This window comes from Gavialis gangeticus, unplaced genomic scaffold, assembly GCF_001723915.1.
Source record: "Gavialis gangeticus isolate Ggan-Ray unplaced genomic scaffold, GavGan_comp1, whole genome shotgun sequence".
NCBI classification, from domain to species: Eukaryota; Metazoa; Chordata; order Crocodylia; family Gavialidae; genus Gavialis; species Gavialis gangeticus.
In genome coordinates, this window is record NW_017729014.1 from 14,591,279 (window position 1) to 14,617,537 (window position 26,259).

Genomic DNA, 26,259 nt, shown 5'->3' on the forward strand with positions numbered 1-26,259 from the left:
AGATCCCTGACTGAGAAGCAAAATGCCACCTTTCTCGGTCTTGTCTATTTAAATCTGTGAGATGCATGTGCACATGCACATACACACCGACCTAAGGCCAAGTCAGTCCGGTCCCTCAATTTCTCCCCGCTTCTGTAAAACAGAGACAATTTACTACTTCCCGGAAGGCTTGGGTAGTTCATCTCTGTTATAAAATGCCTCTGCGCAGGGAGTTAGCCTTAAGTATCCCAAGACCCGCTTTTCATTCGGAGACCCCGATTTCACTTTGATTTGAAAATGTGGCGCTGCCTTTTGGACTCACTTTGTCTAGCGTGGTGTTACGGCCGGTTTCACACCAACGACATCTCGTACAAAGCCATTCTTTATCTTTGGAAGGGGACCCTGAGTGACTGCAATTTTCCCTTTCGTGGTCTTCATTGCCTCACTGGATACAGCTTTGCATTGTTATGCAGTTGGCTGGGGCTTAGGAGAGATGCAGCAAATGCTGTTCCAGTAGCTGACTTGCTTGAGGGTATCTTTTGAATAGGATTTAAAGGTGTGGCGTGAGGCAGCCTTGGTTAGCACGGCCCAGCTAGCAGCATCTAATAAACCTCTAGATTTCCTAAAGTGCCTCGTGATGTTGCTTCCACTTTTTTAGCCTTGCAACTCAAGACCGCTTAAAGGGGCCCACATTGCAGAGGGCAGATGCGATTTCCAGTAAAACAAGTTCTTGTGCTATGCCAGGTTGCAACCCCTACAAATCAGTCGGGCCTGGAAAATCATGGCCTTTAACCCTATACATATGCTACTGGGTACTGCTCTGGGGAAGCACCAGTATCTTGTGATTGCATTGAGACCTTTTGATAATGACTGATACCACGAGGACTAAGGCGAGAGGGTGGTGCGATGACACTTAGAAGCCAGAGATTGCATTAAAATAGGCTGAATCATGAGGAAATATTTTCGCCTTGGTGTATGGGGAAATGTCTCTCCTATGCCTTTCCACAAGCACTTCCTGTAAAGTGCAGAAGCTAGCGTCAGGAGCCCCGAGAAGCACGGCTTCCCTTTTCTGTTTTGTCGCTTTCCCTGTTTTTCCCATAAACCCACCTGCTGGAGAGGCTCTGCTTTAGACATGAGTCTAAGCATATTTTTAAGCATCGCTTGTGGGATGGCTCGCATTCCCGCCAGGGAAGGAACAGGAGTGCCCCGAGATCTACAAAGGCTTCTTCACCAGAGCACAGAGAGGGACCTTGCAATGCATACTTCCCGATGGGTTCTGGGTTGCCCTTTAAAAATCCCCGTCCACCCCCCGTGGCCCAGTAAGCTGCTGGCCAGGCCCCATGCCTCCCCTGCTCTGGCAGCAGACTCCAGGTAACAAGGCCTGGGCTGCTCTCTCCGGCCATTAGAGCTCTGGCTGCAGAATCGGCGTGGGGAAAGCAGACAGCCTCGTCCTTGCCTTGTTGCTGGGGTGCTTCGACAATGAGACGGCGCAAGAAGATTTGTGCTTTTGCTATTTTGGTTTCTTTTTGCTGCTCTTCCATCCCAAGAGACGCCCACACAAGCCCTTAAATGAATACCACAAGCACAGACGCATCTTGTATTGGGCCAAATTGATTTAAGGTGGCAGACTGTTCCCAGGGATAATGTTAGCTTGATGGGTGACTGCTTGCCTAGGCCCCCCCCCGTGATAAATCTGTCATGGCTGGAGCCTGAGCATTACTTTTTCCCAGACATTGATGCTTCCTGAGGAAAGGAAGACGTCCTATTTCCCTAGAGCCGAGAACTTACAGGAAGGTGCGCTGATGGGGAAAAAGAATAATTGTCGCTGGGCAAGTGGCACTGACAGGTCACTGAAATCCAGGTGCCGCTGATGGTGTATAATTGCATAGAGCAAGATCGTGTGCATCTGTGTATGTGTTTGTAGAGGGGGAACATCCCCCCTCTCCTGCATCTCCAGTCATGGAAGCCCTTTGACTCGTGTCCTTTAGCTTCCCACTGATTATGCAGAGAGATAGGGAAGTGTTTAGATCTCCAACTTCCTCCCACGTCGTTCTGCAACACTCCTGACACACAGCCTCTCAAGTAGCATGCGATACTTTCCATTCTTCCCTTTTGAGGCTGTTGTGAAGGAGGTGGTGATGGGAACTGCAGTGGTAAGATACTGCCTAAATGGATGGGTAAAGGCCGCAGGGGGATAGTTCTCAGTCTGCAATGAGAGAGCACACTGCATGCTCCTTTTCACACTCCCTGTTTTTGTTGCAGGTGGTTTCATCCCAACATCAACGGACTAGAGGCAGAGAAGCTGCTTCTGACCAGGGGAGTCCATGGGAGCTTTCTGGCCCGGCCCAGTAAGAGCAATCCAGGTGACTTCACGCTCTCCGTCAGGTAAGGGATGAGCTTCAGGGACAGGGAGGTTTGTATAATAGAGAACAGAGGCATGGGCCTAAGTTTTCAAGTGAGCACTCTTGCAAGCCCTTGATCTAAGCACACAATCCCTGATGCACACAAACTTGGGGGCTGTAGATGACTAGATCCAAAGGTTACTGGGAGTCTTGTAGCCTTTGAGTTGGGCCCTGTGCGTGCACGATCCCCATCGCAGGGATCTATGCTGATGGTGCACACACCTAGCCTGGACATCTGCAAGGTTATCAAGCCCCAATTGCATATGCTTCTGTATGTAAATACCAGAGGAGGCAGGTAAGCATGGAGCCCAAATGTCTAGACCGGTTCACACGCCGGCAGGACTTTATCGTGCCAGGGTAATAGACTGGGCTTTGAAATAAGACCGTAATAATATGGCGATGTTTGCTTTGCATGGAGGTGACAAATCCAAAGGCAACCTCCATTCAATAATTTGATTGCCTACCTATTATATGGGGTAGAGGCTGCCTCTACCTTAAAGGTGCCCACATCTCAGTACAGCTACACCTGCAGAACCTGTGAAGTGCTTTGCAGTCCTCTGGGATCGAAGCCATTAAAGATGCCCCATTATGATGACCAGTTTTCAAACAGGGTCTTCCAGGAAACAACAGATCAGATTCTCCCTTGTGTAGCTGCACTGAATCAAGAGAGAGCACAGAGATGCAAAGAATAAATTTGACCCACTGAGCTCGTGAAGTGGAAGGGCAAGGCGGCACATTCTGCGTGGGAGTTTTCTCTCTTATGGTGGCATACACTCCTGGTGCCTTATAGACAGCCAACCCAATGTCTCTGCCCACAGGCATTTTTAATACAAGGCCTTTCGAAGGTTGTTATTGCAGTTAGATGAGGCTGGTTTCTCTGTAATAACTGTTTATTTGAGGAGCTGTAATCCATTTGCAAGGTATTACCCAAGGCCCTTTGTTTAGAGCAACCTCATGCAACTAGGTCTAGGTTGAAATTTTTCCGAGTATTATCATGTTTACAGGGTGTGAGCATGCGAAGGACAGAATTCAACTTCCCTTCTCACCTCTCCCCCGATGCCCTGACTTTTGGTAGCAGTTTGCAGGCCATAGCATCATGCTGGACCATTTCCAGTGAGAATTTTCTCCCTTCCTGCAGCCCTAACCCCTCCGAAAACCTTCTCTTTGCTTTTACATTTCACTGTTTCCTCTATGAGACTCAAACCAGTGTTATGTGGGGCTCCAGCATATCTGCAAAGGTTAATGAGTTTCTTAGCCAGATCAAAACAGGTGGTGGTGGGGGGGTCTCTCTTTGCATTTGCTTTGAGGGATAACAAACATGCAGCACTCGTTACCTCTGACTTCTTTGACTGCGCAAAAGTGTGGTGCAAAGGGGAGGTGCGGGGGGCCGACTTGGAAAGGAAAAAAGCTAAATTTTCCTGTGTATTTGCTGGGTAGGGAGTTTCAGGATCCGACTTGAACGACTCACTAATAATTTTTGCCATCAGAAGCTGTTGTGAGTTAACAAGAGAGACAGGAAGTGTTTTCTAATTAGAATGGAAAATATAGTTAGTCACACATGGCTGCCTTGAGCAAGCCAATGATAGGGAGAGCATAAGTGTAAAGCTGGGGTTTGTAGTTGTGCCTGCTCAGTGCCTCTTTTTCTGGTAATTTTGTGACTCAGTTTGTTGTCTGCTTTTCAAGCGAGGCGCTGACAGCCTTTACTTACAGTCAGACTTGGGATACAAGCAGGCGGCGAGCACATCTGTACAGCACAGTGCAATGCTGTGTAGCAATACCCACACTAGGGTGGGGACTGGAAGCAGAACAGCCGTGTTAATTTAACCCAGAGAAGCAGGATAAATTATAGCCCAGGAGGAGTATCATGCTAACGCAGGTATACTGTTGTACTCCTGCCGTGTGCTGTGTGGCCAGATACTCGCTTCTCCAGGGCTCCTGTACACAGCTCTGCCCACTGCCTCCATCCTTATCTCATGTACAGCAGCTGCTGTAACAGAACTGTTATATCCTCAGTGGCTTGCCCCAAAATAGCCATGGCTGGCCCAATCTTCCTTGATCCTTTACAGAGACAGCCGTACCCCTTGCTGGCTTGTAGAGGTGTGTGTGTGGGCAGAGGGGTGGACAGAGGGTTCGGGATTTCAGTCCTCCAGGACCGCTTTCCTTTGGAGGAAGACCCTGGGGCTGATGATATGTTGCATGCATGAGGAGCAGGTGCTTTTTCACTGTTTGGTCTGGGGAAAAGGGACTGTCACTCTGCTTGCAGAGTGCCTCCCATCCCAGGGTCCCATCCCAGATGATGGGCCATCTCTGCGCCCCGCTCCAGTATAAAAGTATGTAATAATAACAGTCCTGCCTGTGTGGGTAAGTCCACCCCCATGCCCCTCGCCCACAGCCGGACCCGTCACTGTGAGGTGCCCGTTAAGCGCACGGCTCCTGGTTCTTGTCTCGACATCTTTGTATTTTAGATCTGTACCACCACAGCCCACTGACACTTTTGTTTTTTCATCCACTGGAAAGTCTGACCCAGGCTCTAGCACAAAGCACTAACTTCTAAGCAAGCAAAAGGCATGACTGTATTTCCAGGAAAGTGACTCTAAGATTGTGTGTTCTATTTAAAACGAGGCCTCGTGCTGGAGGGAGCAGAATCTTAAGACATGGAAACAAATATATTTTTTTCCTATTATTTTACCTTTGCTCCCTTCTATTGTTTTTCTTGCTGCCTCCCAGCACTAGCTGACAGCAGGCAAAAATTGCTAAGAGTTGCCTAGTAAGCTTGACGTATGACACAACACAAATTCTCTCTCAACTTCCCTGCTTCTGGAAAGCAGATGCCGAACCTGCACCCCACGCCGTGGCCCATTGACAACGATGACACCCAAATAGGCAGCAGTAGTCTTTTGAAGTGGATGCCCCGGAGCATAACTGGGTGGAAAGAGTGCCTTTCCGTCGTGTGAAATGAATCCCAGCCCATTGTGCACACTTATGCACGCGCGCTCACTCGTCGCTCCTGGCTGGATTGCATCCTGGCAAGTGACCTTTCTGCCAGGCACCGAAGAGCTCCGTGCTGTTTCAAAAACAAGCGTTTTGCAGAGGAAACGCCTAACCCATCCTTTAAAGAACAAAGTGGAGTCAAAATGTCAGGAACAGAACGCACCTTTTGGGAAAGCAACCCACAGCCTCTCCCCCCTGCCTTTGGCTTCTCCCGGAATAGCTGGAAAGATGGGATGTGGGCTGAAGAGGAAAGCATTAGACGTAGCTCTGACCAACTGGACCACACACCAAGTGACCCGTGTGTTGGTGGATCTCCAAATAAGTCCCTTGAGAGATGCTCGGAGCTGTTTTGCAGAGTCTAAAGATGCTGCTTCTGTGTGCAAACCCCTTGTCCCTCCCCACCCCACCTGTTTGAAATGAGTTGGCCTTTACCATTGGGCTGTACAGAGTTCACTTTGGAGTTGGTCTCAAGAGGAAAGGATAGGCTGTGCGGAGAGATGATATTATTGTGAGAAATGAAGCAATGCCTTTTTTTTTCTACTTGCCTTTACTTGGCAGCTCCTGCCACTTCTGAGCGAGTCAAGTGACTTCTTTCCAAATCAGTAAACACTTTCATACTCCATCTCCAATCTTCCACAGTTCCTTCCTTTCCTCCTTCCCCTCTGCCCCCTCTTCATGGTTTCACAGCTGGTCGGAACAACATTTTGCCCCTCTTGGGATCTCGCGAGCCTGTTTCATTCGGCTGTCAAAAGCAGTTGGAGTTTTCTCAAGAGCAGTGTTTCCGAGTGGGGTTTGTGCTTCAGTATTAGAGGCCTTATTTAGATGCATTGATTCTTCCCATCTCATCCTATGTGCCCTTTATTAAGATTCGCTTATTAATGCATTACATCAGCTTGCTAACGATTTGGGGCAGAAAGGAAATGGGCCTGGCAGTATCAGCTGAAGAAGCAACGCTGTGACAAAGGGAGAGAGAAAAGCCCACCACAACTCATGAGCTGTCCCCATTCTGGTTCTCTACGGTGCTGAGCACAACAGGGTCTTGCTCTCCGTCGGGGATATAGGTTTTGCCAGAGTACAAGCAACGAAGGCTGCCGAGGGGTCAGTTAGTACCGAAAACTGCTTGATCAGGAACTGGCTCACGTGCAACTTCTGGTTCTCTTCCCAGGGAATTAGCAATCCTTTGTTTTATTTAAAGAAGACATACACCATCCAGTAGAAGTCAAGGTGCCTGGGACCTATTGTTACCTGGACTTTAATGGGCTGGGAAAACTGAGTGCGTCTGGAAGGACAAGGCTGGAGAACGTTCTGGGTGGCAGGATGGTGACAGCGGAGATAACGAAGTCAGCCATCGTCTCGGGGATGCACGTCACGTTCATTTGCATATTGCAGTTTGAAAGGAACCAGTTCCAAAAATATTGCAAAGTTCACCCCGTTTTCTCTCTAGGCTTAGTCACAACTCGCTGTTTTTGTTGGTCTTTTTCAGTCTGCTCAAAGGACGTGAGGCTAGTTGCATTATTGATCCGCAGCTCGGTTAGTGGTTCTTAACAGAGCTGACCTCTAATAAAGAGGATGCTGTGATGACAAGAAAGGTTAATTGGCAGAAGCGGGCTAGACAGAGGCAAGAAGTGGGTACTCTGCTGTGTTAGGCCTTCTCTGATACCATGTAGGAGCTGGAGTGCGTGTCTGCTCTGTGCTTCCAGCTTTGTGAAGCATCTAAATATTTAGAGTCACCTCTGAGAGTAGCGAGCATCCACTTCCAGATCCAGCCTCTTCTGTGTAAATAATTTGAAGTAGGGGAAACTATATGTTGAAAGTTTCCCAAGATGTCATTGGCCTTGGGCTGTACAGTCATACAAATGCCAGAACAGTTAAAACCATCTAATAGAGCCACTATTATCTTGGTAAATGGGTCACTTTTTTATGAGGCCAGATCTTATCTTAGTTGGCTGGAGGCGACACAAAATGCTTCTGAGTATTAAATCTTGTTCAAGCGGTGCTCTCTCCTATAACATTGTCTCCGTTAACACTTTTATAGAAAGTACATGGGTGTGTGGGTGTGTGTGTGCACGCACGTGTGCATGTGCGCACGTGTGTCCCCACTTGGTTTGGGGTTTTCTTTCCCCTGTTTTTAGCAAAATGTTCTCTGTAAAAATACTGCCCATCTGATACTTGGGGGAAATCTAGAACCACAGGACTCCAAATTCAATATAATACCCACAGAGCAAATCACACATTACGAATCAGACCCTTCTGGATAAGATGCTGTTTGTATGAGATGTAGGTGTGCGGAGGAAAGAAATGTCTGGGAAGAGAAGTTTTGGAAAAGCTGTATTTGCTCTTGCATTTTATTATAAGAGCACCAAAAGAGGTCGGATCTCGGGCTCAATCAGGCTGTACACGCACCGGGTAAAAGAGAGGCCCAGCTTCAGAGTTTACAGTCTACAGACAAAGCACACATTCTCTGTTTTACAGCTTGGGAACCGAGATACAGAGTAAGTGGCTTGGCCAGGGTCACGCAGAGAGCCTGTAGCAGTGCTGGGAATAGAAACCAGGTCTCTGAGTCCCAGCCAAGTGCCTTAATCATAAGAATAGTCTTCTCATCAGTGATGGGTTTCTTGCCTGACAAGAAGTACAGATCCGATCTTTGTCTTGTAAACGGACATAATTCTCGGAGGTAACTGAATCGAAACCAAAGACATTTTTGTCACCGGAGACTGTCCTACCAGCACTTACGTTGGTGACTGCTTCTTGCTGTGCAAGTTCAGCTCAGAGCTGTAGTTTACATGGAGGGAGCCTCCTTTGGGTCTAGGATGAGGCAGATGCATGCTGCCCTTTCCAAATCAGATTCAGCTAATAAAGGGCAGGAAGTGAGCGTTGCTTCGGGACCAGTCGGGAGGGAGCTTGCTCTGTTTGGAAAGCTTTCATCAGAGCAGAAAGGAACGTGCACAGCAGAAGCCCAGCAGGGAGACTGCTGCCAAATGATGACCTCATTAATTGTCTTGATGTCCTTGATCTCTGTGCACCTTCCCAGCTCCCTAATGCACCTCTCTGCTCATTAATGTATCTATGGAGCCTGATAATGCACTGCCGATTCCCTTAGCAGTCCCTGAGAGTGTCCTGGGTGGGGCACGTGGGATCTGGCAACGTCCAGGAACCTTTCCAGAAGTCCCTTTGCTTTTGTACAACATACCAGGAGAGCTCCCAAGGAGAAGGAAATGGGTCTCCTGCCTGTTGGAGCACTCCACGTCACCCCGTGAGAGGAGGAAGATGCACCAACAGCTTGTTGTGCACCGTGCCTGGGTGGTTTCAGGTGGCACCGAGCACTCGCATCTCCCCAATCCTGGAAGTGCAAGTGTTGGGTAACTCCTCACAAGCCACTACCCACCCTCACCCTGGAAATGGCGCCGAAGGAGCCATCTGCTTCCATGTCATGAATGCCCCTCTTGTGACTATGACACACAAGCAAGTCGTCCGGCTGTTGCATGAAACCCTTCACTGCTTTGTGCAAGGCAGGCGGAGGAGATGGTGTTCAGTCCACTGTGCAAGCCATGGTGTTTGGCGGCGCTCGCTCAGCATGGCTGGGGGGCATCTGGGGTATGAGTTTAGGGTCTGGGCACCCGTCTAAGGTAGAGGAGAGGCTTGCAAGAGTGTCCCCTCAGTGCCCAGCTCTCTCGGTTGCCTGAATCACTGCAGTGTTGCAAATTGGCCCTGTTAAAAATCAAAATAGGAACAAAAAGGTCCCCTGCAAAATGAGCCCAGTGCCAAGGCCACCTTCTCCACAGGAGAGACTGAAGGCATTTTCTAGGTAAATAAGTAGGTACAGCAGCCACACTGGCTCCGTGGACTGCCAGCCTAACTTGGGGAGGCACAAATTCAGCCTCCACATCCATTTGACTGCTGCCTTCACTGCTGAAGTGACCGCTGTGCTGCAGACACTTGTCTAATGAGCAACAGGATTGAGATAACCGCAGATGTCAGGTAGGGGTTGACTTCTGGTCATCTTGCACCCTAACCCGCTGGGATAAAGGTGCTGAAGCCCTTCCCTGAACCATGCAACTCTATCCATGCTGTTGGACGTGCCTCTCAAAATGCAAGGGTGCCATTTAGCCACGTCCAACTTGACTTGAGGGCAGAGCAGCTTTTTGCAGAGCATCCAGAAACCAAAGGCTCAACCAAGTTTCTCAAATACGTGGGAGGCTCTTCCTGTTTTGCATAGACAACATTTTGGTGACTTTTGCAGTTTTGGCAAGTGGGGTCACACACTATGAGATAAGCGCTAGCCTGTCTTTGCAGTTGACTCTGCCAGGAGAAACATTTGACCAGAAAAGATTCTGAGTTGCAGAGCCAGCCGCCGCTCAGGCTGCGACTTGTAAACTCGTTCTTCTGCCTTCGGTGCCAAAAGCGGCTCCGTTTCACCATCCTCCTGCTCTTTGCTGTTCAATACTTTGCGCTGCAGAGAAGAACGAGCTGGAAGTCCGTGCACCCGAGGATTCAATGAACTTAAGCTCTTCAGAAAAGCAGGAGATTCAGAGACCGTCTTGAAGCCTGCTGGGGAACTTAATGAGAGCGAGCTACAGGAGCTGATAGCTCTGTTCTCAAGAGCCTGTCTACACACACCCTGGAGATCATATCTCCTCTGGTACTCGGGGAAATCTAAAAGTTGAACATACATTCCTAGTGTCCTCAATCATCCAAAAATAGGTGCATGCGGGTCATTTTGGGGCAAGTGGAATCAGGGTTTGGCTGAGCTCTTGTATATCCAAACAATGCTGGCTATACAGCATCCGAGTTACCCAGGAGGTCCCTGCATCCCTGTGGGACTGGGCGCTGCGTTCGGCGGGTGGGTCATGAAGCTGTCGTGACAGGGAGGATGGCCTTGCGGTGAGCACTGGCTGGGTATCAGGAGACACCTGCCCAAACCCTGACTTTTTGCCATGCTCATTTCTTATGTGACCTTTCGCAGCTCATTAAATCTCAGTACGCCACGGTTCCCTGGCTGTAAAATGGAGGAGGAGGGCGGAGGGGGGGTCTGAACACAAAATCTCTCTTGTCTTTTATTCCTCTTGCTATGGAAGTTGTAAACTCATCGGGTCAGGGACAGTCTTCACATTTGTGCGGTGCCTAGCATAGCCCAACCCTTATCTCTACAGGAGCTTTCAGGCATCATCGTCCTATAATGAAAGGAGTGTCCTGCAGCATGCGGCAGGCGTCTCCTGGCTCCGCGGCGGATGCTGACTGATGGCTGACTCCATCTGCATGTGCTTGAGCAGTGTCCAGGCGATTCAGCCACCGGGGACAATGCCAGAGTCAGACGCAGCTGCAACTCGGTACACGTCTGGGTCGTGCGCCATCTCCTATCCAGCGAGGCACTGGGCAGGGAGGTTCAAATTCACCCAAATTCTGCTCCCCAGCTTGGAGCTGCGAAGCAAGGCTCTTAAACAAAAGCATCACTCAACATCCTTCATGATAGGCGTGACCTCGAGGGCTGCTGGGATAAATAGCCCCGATTGTCCATTTTCCCTTTTCATCCACGAAGCCCCAGCAGCCTTTGGATGTGGGGGGAGGATTTCAGTCAACTGAGGCTTTGTAGGTTTTTAAATGGGGCCGGGGCATGGGGGGAGCTGCCAATGAAGGGATCTTTTCAGAGCCCAGGCAAATGGAGAAGACGCGGTTTCCAGCTGGTGCCCTTCTGCCCAGAACAAAGGGTCCTCGCGTCCCGCCGCTGGCATGGAGCAGCTGGAGAGCTTCATCAACCAACTGCAATGGGAACAGCCATGCCGCTGCCCGACTTAGGACAAAAAGGCTATGGTTGCTTCTACACAGCAAGGCTGTAGCCCTGGCAAGAGCAGCCTAGCCATCTCCTTTCAGTGCCGTTACAAATGCACAGGCTTTCTTTGCACAGCCATGGATAAGGCCTGATGTCACCCTTGTCCACGCTGCCCCCTTCACAGGAGGGAGCAGTTTTCTGTGTGGGGTCATGCTCACCATGTCTGATCAGGGCTCAGAGCCCCCAGAAGTCAGGGAGAGACCGCTGAAAGACTTTCCACCTCTCTTGAAAATCCAGGTGTCAGCTGTGTGGCTATCTGGAAACCAGGTCCTGAACTCTCTTGAAACACCTGGCCCTATTCCCACAGCCACAATAATGCACCTAAATGTTTGAACTTGCATTTGAAGGGTCTTGCCCTGCTGGAAGGAGAGGGCTTGCCATCTGAGCCTGGGCCTGCATCAGAGTTTCGTTGCTAGCTTCTCTTCTCTTGATGCCTCCAGATCTGAGCCACCTCCAGCCCCGTTTACGGTACAGCCAGAATAGGACTCAGAGGGCTAGTATCACAGCAGATTTAGCAGCTGTATAAATGGGTGTGACCTTGTTCCAGCAAGTACTTTAGTAGGCCACACAGACAGAAACTTTTAACTTGGTGGCAAGCAGGAAGTTCAATCCAGTCCACACTATCCCCGTCAGCTGAGCTGGAGGACAACTGTGCTCATTATCCAGATACATATTTTGCATCTCAGGATTGCTTGGCTTCAAAAATCAGGGAATACACAGAGTGTGTGGCACAGCTATAGATGCCACCTGTCCCTCCTCGTACCAAAATAGCTGGCTCCACCGTAACATAGGACATTGAATTAGGGGGGCTTCAAAAACATGCTACACACCATAAGCTAGGACAGAAGGAAACACGCAGGACAATCTGTGCTGGGGCACCATGGGGTTCTTGATGCCCCATTGGCAAAGCTCTTCAGTGATGCAGCATCTCCTCTGCACACTCACAGGTTGATTAAATCTCTACCTGCGGAGATTAGAGAGACCCAAACACACTTGGACGTGGCAGAGTCCGTGACAGTGGTGACACCGAATGCAGCCCCGGTTCTGGGTAGCTGCCAGTCTGTCCCAAAAGGCACAGTGAGTTGCCTTCCCTGCGCAGTCCCAGAGACGCACACTGCTCTCAGACTCACTGGGCGTCCCGTGCTCTACACCAAGAGTGCCAGCAGCCCTCCTCCTCAAGGACGTGTTCCTCCTATTGCTGGAGCAGAAATGCAATACTGAAAATCCACCCTATGCATCAAATTGTCTTAGCCATGACCTAATGCTGCATAGAGGACTTTGCCACCAGCTCAACTGGAGCAGGGCTAGCGAGCTAATAGCAATGCACCCTTTCTTTCCCTTTTTTTTTAAATAAAATTTCATTGAAGGGCCAAATCAGTACCAATTCTGACCGAGGAGAGCCCAGTCATTCAACTCTGTGCGGCCTCACCACCAGCAAGTATCTCCCCTCCCAGACTTCAGCCTGGGGCTTCAGATGCTCCCAAATCCATGGCAGGCATCCAGTGTGCAAGGCCCAAGCCTGGAAGCCTTGGAGTTCAGATGCCTCCCTAGTTTCACTTGCCCCCTAGCCAAAAGGGCAAAGACACAAGCTAGAGGGAAAGCCTGAAAGCAATCCCCCATTGCCATAATTTGTGTAGCCAAGATCCTTGCATTTGGAGGTATTAGTAGACCCTCAAAGGGGTCAGCCTGCCTGCAGTGCAAAGAACAGGCCTTCACTCTCTAGCAACACTTGTGTCATTTAAGGCCAAGAAGATAACATCTCCCCTGCCAGGTATGCACCTTTTTTTTGGGTTTTTTTGTGGAAATATACATATACATATACATACACAGAGAGAGAGAGAGAGAGAGAGATCTCTAGATAGCTCTCTCTAGATAGATCGATCGATCTCTAGATAGATAGATAGATATAGATCAGAAGCAGGAAAAATGCAGCTGGTGGGCCGGATGCGGCCTGCCAAGCCATTCTGTCCGGCCTGTGGGACCCCTAAAATATTTAGGGAATTAATATTTATCTGCCCCTCACTGCCTGTCGCGCCCCTCGATGGCTTGCCAAAACTCGGTAAGCGGCCCTCCGCCTGAAATAATTGCCTGCCTCTGCTATATACACACACACATGCACACGCACACACCATCTAGCATAAACTTCTCATCACATGCTTTTTTTTTTTAAATAAATTTTTCATGTTCCAAGCCAAATCAGCAAAATCAAGTCCAAATCTGTGAGTCAGTCCAGCACCATAAGTGGCCCTACAACCGGCAAACATCCTCCACCCCCACCTGGGGTTTCAAATATTTCCAAAGCCTTTTGGCAGGCATCCTACATGCAGGCCCAAGCCTGGAGGCTTAGGGTTCGGACGCCCCCAAGTTTTGCCCGCCCTCAGCCATACGGCTGCAGGAGCAAGCTAGGGAGGAGCCTCCCAGTCCTTAAAGCACATCACATTTCTGTCCCGGGCAAGGCAGAATGCAAGCAGCCAGATCTCGCTACCTGGAGGAAATGAGCCCAGTGCTACATTCATTGTGAGCCTACAGCAGTTTACCCAAGGCAGAGGTCTGGCCCCACAGCGGGGAGGCTGACATACGGTGGAGGAGGTGGAGTTGAAGGGGAATGCGTGGGTGCTGCCGTGTTCCTGGGAGCTGGGATTTTGCTGCGGGTCGCTGAGGGATCAGAAACAGTGACAGCGCTTCGAACGCCTCTGCTGCTGCTGCTTCAAAAGCTTTGTTGATGCTAAATAATTGGCGGGTGCAGCTCTGTGCTCAGAAGGGGCTTGCTCTGCAGAAGCATGCCTGAAGGAGAAGAGATGCTCTCTTGCAAACGCCATTTGTTTTGACCTCCACTTTTATTCCCTTTCTCTTGCTCGGAACAATTAAATCCAACGTCCCCATTTAATACGTGCTGCTGCTGTGATGTCACTAGCCTCCCTTTTGACCTCATGGTCTTGGGATGCCCAAGTGATTGTGCTGCCAGTGCTTCAATGATGAAAAGGCAGGAGCACAGATGAAGGGATAAATTCTAGGCTGTAAAAAGGGTGACAGGCCAGGCCTGGACAGTGAGCTGGGGTAAGCCCGTGTGGCTTCATCGGTGCTGGCTCCATTTCACTGGTGGGGCATCCCATGCATGCTTGCCGAGGTTCATAGCAACGCAGACTGCTGTTTTGCTTGCATCCCATACTGAACTCTGTAGCTGGCTGGAGAGGAATATCTGATGAATGCTTTCTCCTTCCCTGGGAACCACTACCTGCTACTCCAAGGGCCTGTCTAGAGTGAAGGGGGGCTAAATATTAGGCGCAGACAGAAGTGATCATTTTTGCTTGATCTAGCCACTGGAAAGCGTTCTACAGCCGTGACCAAACACAAGCGTGAACATTGCATGAGGGTTCAGATGAAGATGCTCCAGAACAGAGCGCCTTCATTAACATCTGCCTGCAGGTGCTGGGAGCAGCGGTGGGCTGGCACAGCTCTGCCCTGCTCCTGGTGCCGCCTTCAGAATGGGAGGGGGGGAAGGGCGTGAAGGGAGTTTAGTCTGGGGTTTTATCAGCTGGCACTGGAGGGTGGGGTGGGTGAATTGGAGCCCCTTCCAAGGTTGGGGGGCTCCAATCCAGCTGTCTCATCCTTCAGAGTTAGCTAAAAAAAACCTAGACCAAACTCCCTCTGTTCCCTCCCCCCAACTCTCATTTGGAAGACAGAACTGGGGCTGGAAGGGGAGGGGAAAGCAGCTGCAGACCTGCGCCCACTCCACATTGCAGCTGAGTCCCCCAATGCCATGAACCCAACAGCAGGTGACTGTTAGGTCCAGGGGATTGCTGCAACTCACAGTGCTTCCTGCAAAGCGCTATGAATTACACTGGGGAGCCGCACTTCTGTCTGCGCCTATAATGATACTAGATTGTCAAAAGTGCAGACCTGAGCTCAGGCTGGTGCAAGTTTGAATCACTTTGGGTATAGACCTGTGGTATATGCCCATGTGCCCACACTCGCAGTTTTGGGAGTAGTTTATGGGTGGCAACCCTGCCACTGGCTTCAATGAGCTTCGTGCCTGGGTTGCATTGCACATTGCAGCCTGTCCCGTCTGAGGCCAGTGGCTCTTCCACCATCCCTCATAGCTCCCCAGGCTCCTCCATCTCGCAGTAGTGGTTGCTTTGGCAACAAATGGAGTGGGCTGGGAGCCACACCATGCTGGTGCGCTTCTCTTTCTCTACTGGATTTTTAAAATCTTTCCAGCCCAGCTCGTCCATCAAGCAATGGGCTTCCAGCCACTGCGCCTGAGCTCAGCAGGGAGGCTGCTAAGTGCATTTAAAATGCAATTAGCCTGCCTCTCAGAAAGGTTAGCGAGGGCTTCTGAAGGAGCAGGCTGGGTTTTATGAGGGCTGAGGGGCTCTTGGAACAAGCTGATAACACACACACGCATGCACGCACACTTACGAGGCCCAGGAGCAGAGCAAAAGCCATTAACCCTTTCAGTGCTGTAAATCAAGAGAAGGGCAAGGGGCAGGGTATGTTTGGATCTGCCAGTGTTGCTGGGGGTATGAATCTGGGCAACACACCTCTTTTCTCGTGCCTTTGTTTCCCCCATCTGCAAAACAGAGGTAGTTATCATCACAATGACCTACATCAGTGATTCTCAACCAGGGTGCCTTGAGATCCTTTCAGGGTGTTGCGGTGTCAGTGCTGTTAGGTGTACAAACACAGTTCACAAGACAAACCCAGAGTTTGCAAAGAGGGATCCATACTGCTAAAAACATCCTGACCTGTTGCTGTCTTTCTGAGTTCTTCTGCAACAGAAGAGTTGCTCTTTTATTTTTCTCTAGTCAAAAAAACCAAGAGAAAATTCAGAGCTAGCATTTTCTGAGGGGTGCTTCAAGTCCATCAAGGAGTGCCTTGAGTCTGTTGAGGGGTGCCTCAAGTGTGAAAAAGATGAAAACCTCTGAGCTAGCCTGTCGCACAATTCAACCAGGTGCTGCCCAGGGCAGAAGAACGGAGGGGGCTGCATATCTAGGTCTCGCTGGCAATCAAGGGTTTCTGACTAGCCAGCAGAATTAGCTGCGAGTGCAAAGGAGAAGGCAATAAAATGTTTTTGGGAGGTGAAAGGGCTGGGTCTGTGGAAAGTGCCCACCAGGAGCTAAGCGTCTTTATTGTTGCTTGTATTAGGTCTGAATCGTGGCAGGGTGGTGGGGCATTGAACTCTCCAGCTCTCCTGAGCTTTGATGCTTACAGTGTTTTACCCTCTTCCTTCACCCCCCCACGCCAGGCGCAACGACGAGGTGACACACATTAAGATCCAAAATACCGGTGACTACTACGACCTGTATGGAGGGGAGAAGTTTGCCACGCTCGCGGAGCTGGTGCAGTACTACACGGAGCAGCAAGGGCTGCTGCGGGAGAAGAACAGCAATGTCATCGAGCTCAAGTACCCTCTGAACTGCCAGGACCCCACCTCAGAAAGGTGAGCTCATAGCCTCACATCTGCATGATCCCATGCAGGCGCTTTCAAGGGCAGATCTCCATCCATCACCCTGTCGAGGCTTGCTCAGTGCCTGGGGTCAGACTTGTGCCAGATTTGGGACAAAGCCTGAAGTCGGGCACTCGTGGGTCACGCAACTCCTTATTGGCATCTGACTGTCCCCCCCCTGTCCCAGCCAGCCTGGTTTCTTTCCTGCGTAGCAACACAGGAGGGTGCGGGGTCCACTGCCACCTGCTTGCAAGGGCGCTGAGCTCCAAATTAGCAGCCGCCCATAGTGAGGATCTCTTTAAGCGACTGGCGTAATTTTAACTCATCTCCTATGGCCTCCAGTTGCTTCCCCAAGTCCCTGCTGGTGACTCTCCCACCCCTGGGGCCTTGCGGTCAGATTTCTACCTCCTGGACTTCCCCAGCGTCACATGCCCGCAGGAAGCTGACAAGCCTGGACTGGAAAGGCAAAGACATGGGCAGGCAGGCAGAGATGCCCCGGAAGGATCCTAGTGACTCTAACTTTAGCAGCCACAGTCAGTCGGTGCTGCAGTCTCACTTCCTGAAATGGAGCAGAGCTGCTCCCTCCACCCGATCATGTGAGTCGCCCCAGCCCAGGGGCAGGGAAGTCCCTTCAGCTCATGTGCTAGGAAGGTTTATTTGCACATTCCAGCTTGCAGTGTGAAAAGCATCAGTAGTTCATGCCAGCCAAAACCCTGGAAAGGTGGAACCACCCCGCCCATTGATTTCCACTCTGGCTGGGAAAGGTTTCTGCTCCGTGCCAGCGCCTAATCAAATCGGTCATCACTGCGGTGTTAGGAAAGTGGGGGGCCAGAGCTCGGCATACGAGGGGCAGGGCTGTGTGTGGGGAGCTTAGCCAGGGGTCAGGATTGAGGGACAGCATCGCGGGGGCATGGAGCGTGTCTTGGACCGGACGAGTGGCATGAAGACTCTAGTAGACACTGGTAGGAGGGACGCAGAGCAGTGCCGAGGGCAATGTGAAGTTCCCAGCCCGCTGTCCCCGAGCACTGTCTTTCCCTCACTTCCCCTGGTAACAAAACCCATGCAGACACGCAGCCCCGATCCCATCTGCAGCGCGCATGAAGCCATTTACTTTTCAAGCATCTCCCAGGGCAGGCCGCCCAGAAGACACGGCCTCGCACGCCGCCCCTCTGCAAACTCCGTCCCCTGGGACAGAGCAGCCGAGACATGATGTGATGCCGTTGCATCGTCCCAGGAAGATTATTTTGAGCTCTCTGAATTCCTGGCAGCTTGGCTTGCAGGCCATGAGGCAGCCTTGTCCAAGAGGGGCCCACAAGGCATTCGCCCAAAATTGCTAACCTAGCGCAAGGAGGAAATGCCCCAGGTAGAGGGGAAGCTGCTCTCAGTGTTGATACAGCAGACCAGAGGGGCCTCGTTGCCCTGGGTGCGATATGGACACCAGCCCTGATGGGTCTACAGTCTAACTGGATGAGATGCTGGGTACCAGTCACAATCAAGCTATGGCAGCATGGAGCTTGGCTTGGGTTTCAGAGCCCACCTCTGTTACAGGCTAGATTGGCCCACCGGGAGGTCTGTGCGGCTGTGCAACGTGACTGCCAGTTCCTAAGCCGGCCCCAGGAAAGCTAGTCCAGGTGTCTCGCTGACTGCCGGGCAGACATACCTCCAGGCTGGGAGGCTGTACACTCTCTTTCCCACTTTCCAGACGGACGCCTGATGCGGAGGAAGATGAAGTGAGTGGGTCCAGGTCACACGGGGCGTTCTGCGCTGGAGCCGGTGGCCCAGCCCACTCTCTCAATCCCCAGGCCAGAACGTCAGCTCTGGAGGCCATCGGTCCTCTTTGCAATGCCATTGTCCCAGCTGCCCGCTCTCAAAGCTCGAGTTGACGTGCAGTAACTAAAGCTGTAGTCCAGGAACAAAGGCAGCATAGCTCAGTGGCTGTGATGGAGAAGTAGCAGCTGGGAGGAACTGAGTTACTTCCCAGCGACACTTCTCATTTACTAGGTAACCTCACAGGCACCTGGGTGTAGAGCCGGAGGTTCCACAGATGAAAGTGCCATTTCGGCACCATCTCTCCTTTAATTAAATCTTGCCTACTCGCAGCCCAGAGCATATTGCAGCTGCCATCTACTGGAGACGGCGTGGAACAGTGAGCAGCTCACACCGGCCCTCCAGGCACCGGATTGATTGCAGCGTCTCAAAGCCGACGGGGCTTAGCTGTCATTCCCAATTCTCAGCGCAGCGGGAACCAGAAGCCACAGCAGTTATTTGTGCCCGTCAGATCCAGAGGGGCATTTCCTGGGCCGGACACTGCTAACGGAGCAGCGGGGCTGGCGCCGTGCAGGCTCGCGCACCTACGTATGGCGCAAGCAATGCACCGCGCTCCTGACCGCCTCCCTCCAGGTGTGCGCTTTCCCTGGCTGCAGACTGCTAGCTCAGCACTTGGCTTTAAATACAGAGCTTCCCTAATGAGTTCTGCCAAAATGATTTCACCTGCAACTTAAATGGAGTCTGATTCCCAAGGTGGGGGATGGACTAGTCTATTAAAGTGCTGTGTGTTTTGAGGCTGCGACTGCCATTTCACCTTAGCCCAGAGGAACAAAGCAAGCCCTAACATCCGATGAAGCACTGATGGAGAAATGCAACTGGGGCATTGCTCCCCCAAATATGTAGTGGGGATGGGACTCTGAAGACCATGTCCCGTGACTGCCAAGGACACGCAGGCAGTTCAGGTCTACAAATGTGGCCTCCTCACTTTGCCCAAGAGGCTTGTTTCTGGGTTTGGGCAGAGTGGGTGACACCTCTTAACCTCTTCTCATCTCCGTTCTCCCTGCTCCAAGTCTCATGTTTGACTGGCAGAAGCTGGGTGAGATTTTGGCCTGGTTTCCAGTGAGCAGAGGAAATGTTTTAGTAGCAACTGAGTCACCATTATACCATGGGGGGGTGGAAATCAGACATTTGGCTGTCCTCTGAGGGCTGCTGCGTCTGTGAACCTGCCCTCACCACCCCGATCTCCCTCCCTGTTCTCTAGGTGGTACCACGGACACCTGACGGGCAAGGAGGCAGAGAAGCTCTTGACTGAGAAAGGCAAACCGGGGAGCTTTCTGGTACGGGAAAGCCAGAGCAAACCAGGAGACTTTGTCTTATCGGTGCTGACCAACGAAGAGAAGATGGAGACGGGCGACCGGAAGCCTCGAGTGACTCACGTGATGATCCGCTACCAGGTGGGAAACCCCAAGCTTCCTCTTAAGAAGGGGAAAACCAGGTGCTCCTTGCTTGCCCCATCCAGCTCCCATGAGAGCTGGGTGGGGAGAGCCTAGCCCACTTCAAGAGGAGCTGAATCAGGCCCAGGGTGATCGCCCTAACCATCACCCGCTTCCTCCCACAGCTGGATGGGAAGTACGACGTCGGAGGAGGCGAGAGGTTCGACACACTCACGGACCTGGTGGAGCACTACAAGAAAAACCCCATGGTGGAGAAATCCGGAGCTGTGGTTCATCTGAAACAGGTGAGGGCCGGTCCAGCCCGGCGCGCACAAACTCCACCTCTACCTGCAGCCTGCTGTATGAACGAGCATTGCCCCAGCGACTGCCGCAGCATAGCTTCATGTCTCTCTCACCTGGCCTATAGGCATTTCTTGACCTAGTCCAGTACTTCCCAACCTTTTTAGGCACCCCTTGTTAGACCCAAGGCACCTGTCCATAGCTGTTGTGAATTGAGCAGCACCCTATGTCAAAAACTTACTTATTAATTACAATGCTGACCGCCTTCCCCCACTCTGCACCCTCTTGCCTTCCAGCCGTTTAACGCCACGCGCATCAATGCGGCCAACATCGAAAACAGAGTGAAGGAGCTGAACAAAATGGCAGATCACAGCGAGAAGGCCAAGCAAGGGTTTTGGGAGGAGTTTGAGGTACCGGAGCTCTTCCCCTCTCCCCGTCCATGAGGCAGGGCTCTTGCTTGCTCTTGCAGCCGACCCTAGTTTTTTCCCCACCCGAGGGTGTTCCCTCCCAATTCCCCTCCTCTCCGCTGAGGTTTGAAGTGTCCTGCCGCTGGAACTTCTTCCACTGTGAGGGCTGTTTGAGCAACCCATTGGGGCCCTAACTTATCCTGTATATCCTGAGGCTGTGTCTCAGGGAGCTCCCTCCTGGTACCTTCTCCCTCCCCCTTTCCAATGGGCATCTCTGCTTCCCTCGGTGGCATCTGGGGGCACTGGTGTTTCCATGTCACTGCCCATTCGTGTGTCCCCTTCTCCCCAGATGCTGCAGCAGCAGGAGTGCAAGCTCCTGTACCCCAGGAAGGAAGGACAGCGCCTGGAAAACAAAGCCAAGAACCGCTACAAGAACATCCTGCCCTGTAAGGAGACGCTAGCTGTCATTTCTCTGTCCTCCACAACTTTCCAGGGGTCGATTCACCTTTGGTGGCTGGGACTGCACTGTGGTGCTGGGAGAGGCTCGAACCTACGGGATGTTCCCCAGTGAATCATCTGCTTAGGAATTGGGCAAATGCCATATCGAATTTGGGAGTGGGGAGGAAATTGCATGAAACCAGAGCTAAAGCACCCTACACAGGAAACCTGGATCTGTCCATCTCAGGTTATAGGACGCTGCTCCTCACCATGGTGTCTTGGCCTAAATTATGGGGTTTGTGGCATATCCCAGGGCTGGTGGAAGAGCCTCCTGTTGAGCATCACTAGAGAGGTGGGACACAGGGAAGTTTCGCCCTCGGCATCCCCCAAGCGGAAAGTAGCCCAAGCCCTAAAATATGCAGCTGGTCATGTGCTGACCTGCTCAGCAGAGCTCTCATGCCCCGTGCTGGGAGCCCCTGCAGGTGAATTCCCATGTCCCGATGTGGAGCAGTCATGTTCACGTGCGTATGGCTGGGGTGACCCCTTCAACATGATATCTCTTCCCATCCAGTTGATACCACGCGGGTGGCGCTCCGAGAGGTGGATGAGAGCGTGCCAGGGTCTGACTACATCAACGCCAACTACATCAAGGTGAGTGTGGAGGACGAAAGGGGTGGTGTCTTAGGATTAAGTGGGGCTCCCTCAGCCTGCAGCAGCTGTACCTGTGGGCAGGTGGGGAGACATCACAAGGGGAAATGGTGCCTTCAGAATGGGACCTGCAGCACTTTGTCCCATTGCTCAGAGGAGATACAGTGGCCATGGTGCAGTCACTCTGGGAGACGGACACGGGGAGGAGCAGGGTGACTGACGGGGGGAGCAGGAGCACTTGGCTCTGTTTTAAATTGTTGGCACTCAGGCTGCTCGGAGGCTGGGCTGCTTCTAGCAGTCGCCCTGTCCTGCCTGACCCCACACAGCTCTTCCAGCAAAATCCCTCCTCCCCGAGCCGATTGCACTGAGCAGGCTCGCTCTTTCCAGAGGCTGCCTGCAAGATCAAACTCATTGTCACCTGCGAGCTGAAACTAATATGAAGCCTGGTGGAGCCACTCAGGCATATACACACCCAGCCTTTGCAGAGCGATGGGATCGCTCGCTTTTTGCTCTGGCTCAGCCAGACCCCTCTAAACAGCCTTGTAGTCTCAGCTTGCCGGAGAGCAAACTGCAACCAGACCCACCACAGACCCGCTAGGCAGGGAGTCACATTTGAGACTAAGCGTCAGGTATTCGGAGGGTGAATGATTCCCGATTGCTGTGTAGAAGGCGTTCTGCAGCATCAGGGGGCAGATGCCTTTGGAAGGGCTTGAACCCTTCAGGTTGCTGCCTCCTTTGGGACCCCCGCTCCTGTCAGCCCAAGAACTGCTATAGTGAAGCCCCGAGCAGCCAGCAGTCATACCCATGTTTGTGTCGCTGCCTCGCCATAGAGCATTCTCGAAGATGGAAGGAACTCGGAGCACTGCAAGGTGTACATCGCCACCCAGGGCTGCCTGCAGACCACAGTGAACGACTTCTGGGCCATGGTGTACCAGGAGAATACCCACGTCATTGTCATGACGACTAAGGAAGTGGAGCGAGGCAGGGTGAGTGTCACCAGCTCCTTATCCAGAGGTGCAGTTCTCATATATGAAACCACGGGCCCCACAAGTGCTTTCCCCCATTACTCTCCTTCACCAGGCCCTTTGGGGTGATGCACAGACTTGGCACCTTGTGATGGGGACCCGATAGTGGTGCAATGCGAGCAAAGCACAAGCTAAGGGCTGTGGAAGCCAGGTGTGGAGCTGCTGGGAAAGATAAACCCTCGCACTGTACAACAGACACCCACACCTCTATCAAGGCACCTCCGTCTCACCCCAAACTTACCCAGCCCGTGCCTGTCTGGAGCCCTAAGTAGCTGCAGCCAATTGCGACAAATTCTGCTTGGGGAGAAGACTCAGATTTCAGCCTTGGCATGAACCCAATGCTCTCAAATTTAAAGGGCTCTGCATCAAGCCGCTGCCCTAGACCCTGAACTCGGTCAGCATCTCCTACACTCTTGCATCGCTGCTGTCAAAGCAAACACAGGGATCGTTTCCTCATAGGCATTCAGCCTCTCTCAGAGGTCGCCTGCAGTGGCAGGTAACAAAGCCCTGTTGCTGTAAATGATCTGGTCTAATTACTATTGGCTTTTTGGGAGCCTGAGCAATCACTGAGAACTTGAAGGGCAAACAGTGCAAAGGTTGTTAACTTGCCTGCGTTGCCCTGTATGGCAGCTGCATCTACTTGCCCATAATACTGCTGAAATATCACAAGTCTCCCTTGTGCAACTGAACTCCACCAGGGAAGCTGAATTCTTTTGCTTTGTAGGGAAGAGAATTCCCTAGGATCGAGAAGGCGGGATGCTGCTCCAGCCTTGACCAAGGAAAAACACTCTGATATCATTTTTGCCAGCACCAATATTGCACTGGCCTCTCTCCCTACCTACTTTGCATGTCATTGTCTCTCCATTGCGCTGCTCATGAAAGAAGCGTGATGTTCTGCTCTTCCCAGCCAATGGCATACGATAAATATTTATGGCCAGCCCTCATGATCCAGGCACTGTACAGTCACTGCTGATGGGAAAGAGAAGGGCAACTTTGCATTTCATCCAACAAATCCAGAGAGCACGTGTAGGGTGGTGGGTTGCAGGCAGCTGGATGAGGGATGAGCTATGGTTATACAGCCTGGCTGAGATTCACCTACATACATTTCCATAAAGCAGACAGAGGTGGAGGGATAAAGTAATATGGTAGATTACCAAGACAGCCATTTAGCAGATTGCTGCCACTGATGAGAGGTGACCGAGGTCTAGTTTGCACTAGCAGTGCTCCATCTGGATGTGGTCTCTCTCTCTCTTTATAACATGTTTCGACACTGGCATGAAGGCCTTGTGCAGGAGCCCTGCTAGGAGCCAGCAGTTCCACCCAGATAATGCTCTGGTTTATTTACCCTCCTGCAAAGGCATGGCCGTTCCCATTGGACTTTGGTTGATCAGACTTTCTACTGAAGAGATTAGGGCGATGCTTTACAGCTGGGGAAATGGGAGCAGAACGCCCGGGTTCACTTTCTCACTCTGCTGCTGTATGACCCTGGGCAGCTGTCAACCTCCTTTTTGACGTGCCAAGTACTTACCAACTGAGATGCAGAGTCATAGTCTGAAACCCATGCACGTTTCACGTGGTTGAGTGGTGCATTCCCACACTGGGATCCTCACCGGAGCCAAGAGACCCGCAGAGTAAAGCGCCGTTCTTCTCCAGCATGGGCTTCCATTATTCTCTGTTCAGATCCATAGAAGTGGAAATACAACCCCACTCCACGTGCTGCTTAGTTTCTTGTTAGCAGAAGCCAAGCTGCCTGCACTCCGTGACTGAGAGGAGGGATCTGAGCACATCCAGAAGGACAAGGGCTCTTTCATTCAGGCCTCAGTACCCACAACCTGCTTGGGGGTGCTGTGTTAGAAGTGGTGTCCTTAATACTCAGCAGTACAACTGGGTGTCATTGGGTTTCCAGCCACCTCACCAGTCCTGAATAATGACCCCAGTTCCTTTGTGTCCCCCCAGAATAAATGCTACCGTTACTGGCCGGACAAGAACTGCACCAAAGAGTACGGCCACATCTGCGTGCAAAACGTGAGCGAACGTGAAGCCCAGGGCTACTACCTCCGGGAGCTGGAGATCTCACGGACAGACAGGGTGAGATGCCTCAGGGTCATCCTACTTGCCAGGCTGGCAGGGACCACTGCTGGGCTTGCCTTGGGTAGAGCATGGGAGGGAGCCAGCTTGTCCCCTTAGGACTGTGTGCTATTAGTATATAAATATTTCATCTTATTTTATGGAATCACCCCAATAATGACAGCTCTGGCATGAATTGGCTTTTTAGAGCCTGCTGGGCACTGGCTCTCTGCAGGCTTCCAGAGCTGCTGTCATGGTGGGTAACACTTCTCACGATTTGGCTTTGCATAGAGTCCTGGTGAAGTCATGAGCATCGGGAGCATTTAACATGGGGAGGAACAGCCTCCTTGAACCCAGCCTTGCATGCATGGGTGCCTTCTCGTTTGCCTGCTTTGCTGTGTAAAAGGACACAACATGTCCCTAAGCCAAACTCTGGCCTCAAATCAGTGGCATCAGCCAGCTGGGAAGGTCTAACTGGCAGGGTGTGTGGTGGGGCATGGTGTCCCAGTCAGAATATAGGTACAGAAAGGAAAATTACAGACAGCATAGGACACATGGCTCTGGGGAAACCACAGAAAACTGAGCAGAATGGGGGCTCTGCAGCAGAGAAATGAAGATGTTTGCTTTCCATCTGAATAGAGAGTGGGTTTCCAGACTCTCTTGGGGGGGATAGAGGACAGGTAAGTCCCATATAAGACCATCCAGACAGAAGAATTGCTGAAAGGAGCCCAGGTGCCTTCAGTGGGAGCCTGTAGCATGCAGTGAGTTCTCACCAAGGCTCTCCTCCCTGCAGCATGAACATCCCCGCCTGGTCAAGCATTACCAATACTTCAGCTGGCCGGACCATGGCGTGCCCAATGAGCCAGGGGGGGTTCTCAGCTTTCTGGACCAAGTGAACCGAGCACAGCGAAGCATTCCAGACACCGGGCCGATCATCGTGCACTGCAGGTAGGTGCCCGAGAGCCTTGGCTTCCTCTTATTTCTCCCCAGTCAAGATGGGGCTGGTGGTTGTTGCACATACGAGCAGCTTGTGGTCAGTGGAGGTAAACTACATGAAGCTGCTTCTTCAGGCCTTGCAATAAGCCTCATTCTTCCCGCAGCATAGTGCTGAATATGTAACCCTCCTATATGACTTGAATGGATGGGCAAACTGAGGCATAGCACGAGTATTAGAGCTAGGTCCAGCACTCAGGAGCTCCTGGCTCCTAGCTGAATGCTCAGATGAGCCTATGATGCCTCTCTAAAGGGCTCTGCTTTGGGCAACTCTTGTTTTGATGGCGGGTGTTACAGATGTCAGCCTTGATGAGCCAGGTGTGCAGGTGGAGGGCACACATAGCCCTGGCTCATCATCCCAGGGTGAGGGACATATTCTGAATCTTCCCACACTGACCTCTCCCCCTCTTCCCCCGACCCAGTGCTGGAATAGGACGCACGGGCACCATCATCGTGATCGATATTCTGGTGGACATTATTCACAGACAAGGTATGAATAAGGATCTACTCTATGGCTGTTGGTATTCCTTTGCCCC

The 26,259-nt window shown here is 51.6% G+C and overlaps 1 protein-coding gene across 1 annotated transcript in view; it reads left to right on the plus strand.

The window, feature by feature from the left end:
- LOC109293724 (tyrosine-protein phosphatase non-receptor type 11-like) overlaps nt 1-26,259 on the plus strand; it is a 52,641-nt gene that overhangs the window by 20,845 nt on the left and 5,537 nt on the right. The window contains exons 2-12 of the mRNA XM_019511806.1: nt 2,242-2,364; nt 16,445-16,639; nt 19,674-19,866; nt 20,031-20,150; nt 20,442-20,555; nt 20,902-20,998; nt 21,562-21,641; nt 22,469-22,624; nt 24,620-24,751; nt 25,524-25,678; nt 26,146-26,213. Of these exons, the coding sequence (XP_019367351.1) occupies nt 2,242-2,364; nt 16,445-16,639; nt 19,674-19,866; nt 20,031-20,150; nt 20,442-20,555; nt 20,902-20,998; nt 21,562-21,641; nt 22,469-22,624; nt 24,620-24,751; nt 25,524-25,678; nt 26,146-26,213 (1,433 nt within the window). The remainder of the gene's footprint in view (nt 1-2,241; nt 2,365-16,444; nt 16,640-19,673; nt 19,867-20,030; nt 20,151-20,441; nt 20,556-20,901; nt 20,999-21,561; nt 21,642-22,468; nt 22,625-24,619; nt 24,752-25,523; nt 25,679-26,145; nt 26,214-26,259) is intronic.